This window comes from Sturnira hondurensis, unplaced genomic scaffold, assembly GCF_014824575.4.
Source record: "Sturnira hondurensis isolate 20B ecotype Veracruz unplaced genomic scaffold, ASM1482457v3 Scaffold0000465, whole genome shotgun sequence".
In the NCBI taxonomy this organism is placed as follows: Eukaryota; Metazoa; Chordata; class Mammalia; order Chiroptera; family Phyllostomidae; genus Sturnira; species Sturnira hondurensis.
Window position 1 is genome coordinate 1725861 of NW_028073096.1, and position 8088 is coordinate 1733948.

At 39.5% G+C, this 8088-nt stretch overlaps 1 protein-coding gene across 1 annotated transcript in view; it reads left to right on the forward strand.

Moving 5' to 3' along the window:
* The first annotated feature begins 2512 nt into the window (after window positions 1-2512).
* SLC10A2 (solute carrier family 10 member 2) overlaps window positions 2513-8088 on the forward strand; it is a 25861-nt gene continuing 20285 nt past the window's right edge. Inside the window, exon 1 of the mRNA XM_037041483.1 lies at window positions 2513-3064. Within this exon, the coding sequence (XP_036897378.1) occupies window positions 2688-3064 (377 nt within the window). The 5' untranslated portion in view covers window positions 2513-2687. The remainder of the gene's footprint in view (window positions 3065-8088) is intronic.

Here is an 8088-nt window from a genome sequence, read left to right on the forward strand (position 1 = left end):
TCCATTTATCTTGGTCTGATGCCTGACTTTTTATGCAGTTGAACTTAATGGTACTAGTTAATTGGGAATCATTCTAATACTTTCATATAGACCTCTCTAGCCTAATGTGAAAATTTATGCAAAAACAATGCAAAAATTAGTAATGCATTGGCACATTTTTAAAGCAGAATTGTAGCACCCTGTCTAATCAAACAGACTGCTCATTTGCAAGGTGTCTATATGCAAAGCATTCAGCCCCTGGGAGGCTCTAATCTCCTTAGCAAGTCAGTGGTCTGAAATTTGAGGAGAACTTTATTCTGAACATGCTATCTGCTTTCTCCACTTTCTCCTCACTGCTTCCAGCGGTGTGGATAAAAGGCTAAGTAGAATTTCACTTGGCAACTCCAAGAATGGCCAGAACCTAAAGCTCATCTTGGGAAAAATCCGAATTGCTCCCTCCAACATACAAGACTCAAATTTCTTTTTGCAAATTTGACCTGGCCTGTTTGTGAATAGGCCTTGGACCAGCTTTTGGACTGTCAGTAGTATTTGAGGTTGAAGCAGGGCAGCTGCTTTGAAAGTTGATCAACACTACAGACATGTCAAGCTCTGAATTCTGCAGTTCTTCACTCAGCCTCATTCAAGCTTTGGGGAAAGAGCCTGCACTGAAAGTACCCAGATGCAGCAGCAGGGGGCACTTGTGACTCATTGACCCAAGGTCAGCTAGCACCAAAGCCATGAAGTAGGCCAAAGATCAGTCCCAAGAGATACTGGAAGGGGGCCGGCAGGGCAGGGCCAAGTCATTCCACAAGCAGCAATGGGAGGGGAGCCCTTCTGAGAACTACCTAAGCTAATCATATAGCTGTGGGAATGGAAAGGGTGATGGGAGAGACGGAAGGATCTTCTAGGAATTGGCAGTCAGCCAGGCAGAGCTAATGGCAGCCCTCCCATGCAAGATAAGGCAGAGGCAACAGCTGAGAAAGAGCACTCCTGGGACAGGAAATGCACCAAAGGTGAGTGTGAATAGGTGTTGCCTCTAAGAGGATAGCTCAGGGTTTTCCCAGCAGCTCAATCCCAGATTAAAGGGACATCATCCCTTAGCCCCTCAGCAGCTGGGACATTTGACTCCATACATGTCTCTACTTAGTGGCCCACTCCACTGCCAATAGCTAATGTCTACTCAAGTTATGCAAAACGTTTATTTTCCATATTGAATTGCTCTGTAAATTCTGCTTTCACATGTGACCAGTAAATTCAATTTTCACCAGTTTGGACAGTTGTCATCACCCCGACACCAGTATTCTAAAGCCTTGATACTTGAAATGTGGTCCCTGGATTAGTATTATAGCCCTCAACTCTGAGCTTGTCAGAATGCAAACATCTGGGGCCCACCCCAGACTTCCAGAATCAAAATCTGCATTTTAACAAGGCCCGAAGGGGATTTGTGTGCACACTGAGTTTTGAGAAACTCTATTCTAAAGTATTTCTCTAAATCTCCACCAAGCCAAACTGAGTTTCAATATTTTCAGTTATCAGTTGGGTAATCTTGAATAAAATACTTCATTTCCTCAACCTCAGGTCCTCATCTGTAAAATAAGGATGCTAATATTACTTAATTTAACATGATTAAAGTGAATAATAAATTAGAATTTGTCCTATAACTTGTGAATAGTGATCAAAATATCCAATTTTATTCTTATGTTGCATCCTGACTAAATGATCATATCATAAAGAATAGGACATAGTTCCCCTCTACTTCTTTTTTATCTTCCCTGTACACCAAGTGCAGTGTTCTGCCCACAGTGAGGTTTACTATTGGACATTTACAAAAATCAACTTCCCTTGTAACCCCCAACTGCCTCCCCTTTCCAAAAAGAAATTTCTAATTTCAGTACCTGACTCCAAGCACAAAGAGCACTTGTCACTTTGACCTAATCCTCTGAAGTTCATTCCTCTGAATAATTGTGTTGTCACCATCTATAACACACTTTGTTACTACCCAACTCATACATTGGGTAGGTGAGGAACTGAGGGTGGCTCTCCTAGTCAGCTGCCCTCCCATCAGACTGTATGAAAACATTCTGTTCTCCCACATGTTTCTCCAACTTACATACACTTTATGAACACTACAAACCAATAGCATTGATACAGTAAGAAAAATACTGGAGTAAGAAACTGGAGGTTTCATTTCAGGGTTTGACACAATTTTGCAATTTACTGTTCCACAGGGTACTTGACTTTTCAGGACATGCCCCTCCTTAACTTACAGGAGATGAGTGAATAACATGATTTCCTATTGCTTAACCCCTCTAATGTTCTCAATATTCTGTAATAGCTGAGTGTTGTTTAACTGAAATTATTTAACAAACCTTCCCAGCATTAAACATTAACAAAGATCTTTTTATATGGCATGGTTCATTACCATGTCAATAAATGATTAATTATAATTCTGTCTGGACCAATAATTTGGCAGGATTTTTATGATTCATAATATATACTGTGTTGTAATGTTACCTCTTGAAACTGACATACTAGCATTTATTGTTTTTTATTGACTCTCTGAGGTGGCTTTTGAAAGAGACACCAAATAACAGGTTTAGAAAGGGTTTAAAAGTTTGACGTGATTGCAGTAGGCACTACTTAGCTAGTGACGAGTGGAAGATTGGTGCTTCTGTGGATTTCTGTGACCATTTGAGCCAAAGCCAGCAATGAATAATTCAACAAGCTGTTTGGCCACTGCAACAGTTTGCAATGGTTCATCCTGTGTGGTACCTGACAGCAATTTCAACACCATTCTAAGTGTGGTCCTGAGTACTGTCTTGACCATTCTACTGGCTCTGGTGATGTTCTCCATGGGTTGCAATGTGGAAATAAAGAGTTTCCTGGAGCACATAAAGCGGCCATGGGGCATATGCATTGGCTTCCTCTGCCAGTTTGGAATCATGCCCCTTGTGGGATTCATCCTGTCGGTGGCCTTCGACATCCTTCCCATCCAGGCCATAGTAGTGATGATCATGGGATGTTGTCCCGGAGGAACTTCATCCAATATTTTGGCCTATTGGGCTGATGGCGACATGGACCTGAGGTAAGATATATAAATCTTCATATATTGCTATCACGTTGAATTAATCTTTCAGAAGCCTATGGGATTGTGAACATCTATCTGTTCTGCCACTGAATGAGGCTACTACTGGGAAATTAAACAGAAGGGAATAAATGCATAGCTGAGACTATATATTAGAATTTGTGGGTTGTATTTTGTGTTTGTGTGTGTGTTTTTAATCTAACTCAGTTAAAAGGGAATTGGATAACTGATATTTATCTTTGGGAAAGATTCAAAGTTAAGCCCTGGCTGGTGTAGCTCAGTGGATTGAGCACGGCCTGTGAACCACCCAATCGCGGTTCAATTCCCAGTCAGGGCACATGCATGGGTTGCAGGTCAGTTCCTGGCAGGGGACACACCAGAGGCAACCATACATTGATATTTCTCCCCCTCTCTCCTTCCCTTCCCCTCTAAAAGATAAATAAATAAAATCTTTTAAAAAAAGATTCAAAGTTAAAAAAAAATTTTTCCAAGACCCACAAGCTGCAGTTCAGAAAGTTTTCCTCTCTGGTATTGGAAAGAAAAGCCAACTACTATGTGGTGATGAGTTACTCTGAGTGCAATTATGAAACAAAATTGTTCATTAAACATTAGAACCTATGATGATATAGTAAATTCCACCAAAAATAGCTAATTCTTCGGATGAGGTTTTTCTTGGTGTAAAGACTAAGAAACAATTTGTACATTTGTTTCTCTTCTACTGGTATTAGAAGAAAGAAGACTGCAGCAGCTTCTTTTTAAAAAATTATGCTTACCTTACTATAAAATAAACAGAAAATTGTTTCTCTTCTTCCCAGAGAGTAAGCTACATTGCAATATTTTCCCAATTCATCCTACGCTAGGCTGAACTAGCACTAGGGAAAAAAGAAGTCATAGAAATATGATAAGCATTAATGTGATGAGACTGAGAATTGTAATGCTGGAAGTTCAATGAACAAATGTCTTTTTTCTTATCTCACAATTCCTAGAATAGTGAGAATTTTAATGCTGGAAGTTGAATGAACAAATGTCTTTTGTCTTACCTCACAATTCCTCTTTTCCTGTAACAAGTATGCATTTCTGCAAACCAGTCAGATATATATGTAATATGTGCTTATTAAACACAATATAGTAGGCAATCAGCTCAATCACCAGATTCTATACTAAGAAAGAAACTCAAAGTGTAGAAATGTAACCATTGCAAAATGCAAACAATTCTAGGTTGATCCAGTGCCTAGTGAGTGATTGGGAGGCAGCCACTACATGGTTGGTGCTAATTTCACCATGAGCTTTAGAAAAACCACGGAAATATAACTTCACACTACATATAACTACATATAACTTGACACTACTATATAACTTCATGCTACATATTTTTCACATAGGAAAATACCGTATCTTCCTTACAATAATTTTCCCCCTAAGGAAAGTGCCGTAAAGAACAAAGAATGGCAAGTGCTGTTCAGATTTAGTTGATTTATGAACCACCATATAGCAATAATGTCTTTTTAGGCTTTAACTTAGTTTGACCTATGTATGTGCACACAGAGTGGAGAATTCTAAAAGCTCATTGATGGGAGTGAACTAAATTGAATATGGGACTTTGATTTCCACTAAACAGCTTTGACATAACTCTCATTGACCCTTGAATAATATGTGTTTGAACTGTGCAGGTCCACTTGCACATGAATTTTTTCAATAAATATTGTAAATATATTTTCTCTTCCTTATGATATTTATTTTTAAAGATTTTATTTGTTTATTTTTAGAGAAATGGGAAGGGAGGGAGAAAGAGAGGGAGAGAAACATCAAATGGTTGTCTCTGCCCCAAGCTGGGGACCTAGCCTGAAACCTAGGCATGTGCCCTGACTGGGCATTGAACCAGCAACCTTTCGGTTTGCAGGCTAGTGCTCAATCCACTGAACCATACCAGCCAGGGCTCTTTATGATTTTCTTTTTTTTTAAATATTTTTATTTATTTATCTTTAGAGGGTAAGGGAAGGAGAGAGGAAGGAGCCATCAATGTATGGTTGCTTCTCGTGCATCCCCTGCAGGGAACTGGCCCCTGCCGGAAACTGGCCTGCAACCCAGGCATGTGCCCTGACTGGGAATCGAACTGCGAACGTCTGGTTCGCAGGCCCGTGCTCAATCCACTGAGCTACACCAGCCAGGGCTATGATTCTCTTAATAACATTTTTTTAGCTTACTTTGTTGTAAGAATACAGTATATAATACTTATACAAAATATATGTTAATTGAGTATGCTATTGGTGAGAGTCCTGGCCAACAGTAGTTAACTTCCAATTATTAGTAAGCCTTTTCAGGGAGTCAAAAGTGACACATGGATTTTCTCCTGTACAGTGGGGTGTGGAATCTGTGTCCCTAAACCAAACAGTTGTTCAAGGGTCAGCTATACTTGTAACTTTTTAACAAAATTGAAGACTGTTATACTTCAACATTATGCCACACATGTAGTTATTTTGTAAGATAGAAAGGTATTTGTGATGCTGGGTTGTTTGGCTCTTGAAATAGTTTCTCTTCTACTAGTCAAAACTGTAACACCCTAAATTTAAAGCTCCATGTTACACTTTTCTGTGGTTTTAAGGAAATCTCACTTCTCTTGAAATAATTATATAATCTTGTCTACACTTCATAACAGTTCCTGTAACAAACAATAATATTAAGAAATAAGAACCAAAAGCAGAATTTGAAAACTTATCCTTCAGCAAGACAAAATAAGTCCTATAACAGGAGGGATAGCACGGAAAATTTTAATTTTCATTCTAAAAAGTGTGCACCCCACAGACCCCCTGTGTCTTCAAAATAACACCAATATGTCTCCATTTGAATAGTAACCTCTCTAGCAATTTCATCTATATAGACCTCAAACAAGACCCAATAGAAGACATTGCACACCCAAAATAAATTCTACTTAATCTCATAAACATTTCTCACACAGGACCTACTTACTCTCCTAATTCTAACACTCTATGGTACGATTTCCCAGCCCAGAGGATGAGAAACATGAAGTGGGGAGGGAAAGCTAGCAAGGCAGGCCTGAGTCCCACAGCAGCAAGTAGCCCTGAAAGTTTGATCTTAAGAGAAAAAAAACAAAATGCCTCCAGAGTAAAGAGGATAACTTAACAAGCACAGTAGTAGTCTCTGCATTTCTTACTTTAGGAACAAATACAATAATCCATAAGACATATATTTCAGCAGAGCTAATACTGTTTATCACAGTGACCCATAATCATTACAAAGAGGTTAAGTTATGTTGCCATGTAAAATGATGACATTATACATCGCATACGTTAGGGGAAAAGTGTTCAATTATTTCTTTAAATCCCATTAAGAGAGTAATATGTCTGCTATTGGGAAACAGTTTTCCAACACTTTTCATTCTTCTGAAGTGAGCACTAGATAACTAAAGTCTCCTGATAATGTATTTAAATACAGTACTATCTACCATTTATATTTCTAATTTCATCTTCTTGGAACTTTACCTTCTTCATTTCCACTTGAACTCTAGCAATGACAGTCATATGATTGTTTATAGCAACAGGTATAACTAGTTGAACAGATACCCTATTCTAACACAGTGCCAGTAAAACAACTGCACCTGGCTTTAACGTTCCCAGATATGGTTCCTGGGAGAAGAAACAAGATCATCTTTCCCTCACCCCATCATCATTTCCAAACCTGGGAAACCATTGCATCTTGAAATCTTTAGTGGTGAAAGAGAGGGAGAGAGAGAGAGAGAGGAAGGAAGGAAGGACAGAAGGAAGGAAGGAAGGACAGAAGGAAGGAAGGAAGGAAAGGAGGGAGGAAGGGAGGAAGGGAGGGAGGGAGGAAGACATACAACAACAACAAAAACAAAATATGCACAAAAAATGAAATAACAAACCTTGATCACTAAATCCTTGCTCATTGAAATATAGCACATGATATTTCAGCTCCTTCTCTGACTCCTCCTCTACTCCAGCCTAGAAAGTTCTACCTGATGAGTGCAGGGGTACTTTCACCTATTTTACCTGTACAATGGGCACCTTATGCAGAAATTGTTGCAGGGAAAAATCAAAGTGACATTTTCAGGTGTATCAGCTGAGTCCTGGGCCCATACATAGTTCAGGGGCCACAGAAGCATCTCACCTTCTTGTGTCTGCTTTACCCCCACAGATTCCCCATTTTTGAATCTCCCTTTTTAGCAATGGCATCAGCCATACCACACAAGGACTTCTCCATCTCAAGTTCACACCCTTTCTTCATTTTCACCCAATTTTTCCACTGCTGTGCACTTTCTACATCCCCTTTTATTATTTTCATTTTTTAAATTAATTTATTTTTTTAATTCTTGTTCAAGTACAGTTTTCTGTCTTATATTCCCAGCCCAGCCCACCACCCCCCAGTGCTCCCCACCTCACTCCCATTTCCACCCCACACCTTAGTTATTGTCCATGTGTCCTTTATACTTGTTCATGTGAGTCCTTCCCCTTTTCCCCTGTGATTCTCTCTCCTCTCCCCTCTGGTCCCTGTCAACCTGTTCCATATTTCAGTGTCTTTGGTCATATTTTGCTTGCTTGTTTGTTTTGTTGTTTAGATTCTTGTTAAAGGTGATATCATATGGTATTTGTATTTTACCACCTGGCTTATTTCACTCAGCATAATGCTTTCCAGTTCCATCCATGATGTTGCAAAGGGTAGTTCCTTCTTCCTTTCTGCAGCATAGAATTACATTGTGTAAATGTACCATAGCTTTTTGATCCAGTCATTTACCAATGGGCATTTAGGTTGCTTCCAACTCTTGGCTATCATAAATTGTGCTGCTATGAACATCAGGGTGCATAGGTTCTTTGGGATTGGTGTTTCAGGGTTCTTAGGATATACTCCTAACAGTGGAATTGCTGGGTCAAAAGGCACGTTCATTTTTAGTTTTCTTAGAAAATTCCATACTGTTTTCCATACTGGTTGTCCCAGTCTGCACTCCCACCACCCATGACCTAGGGTCCCCTTTTCCCCACACCCTCTCC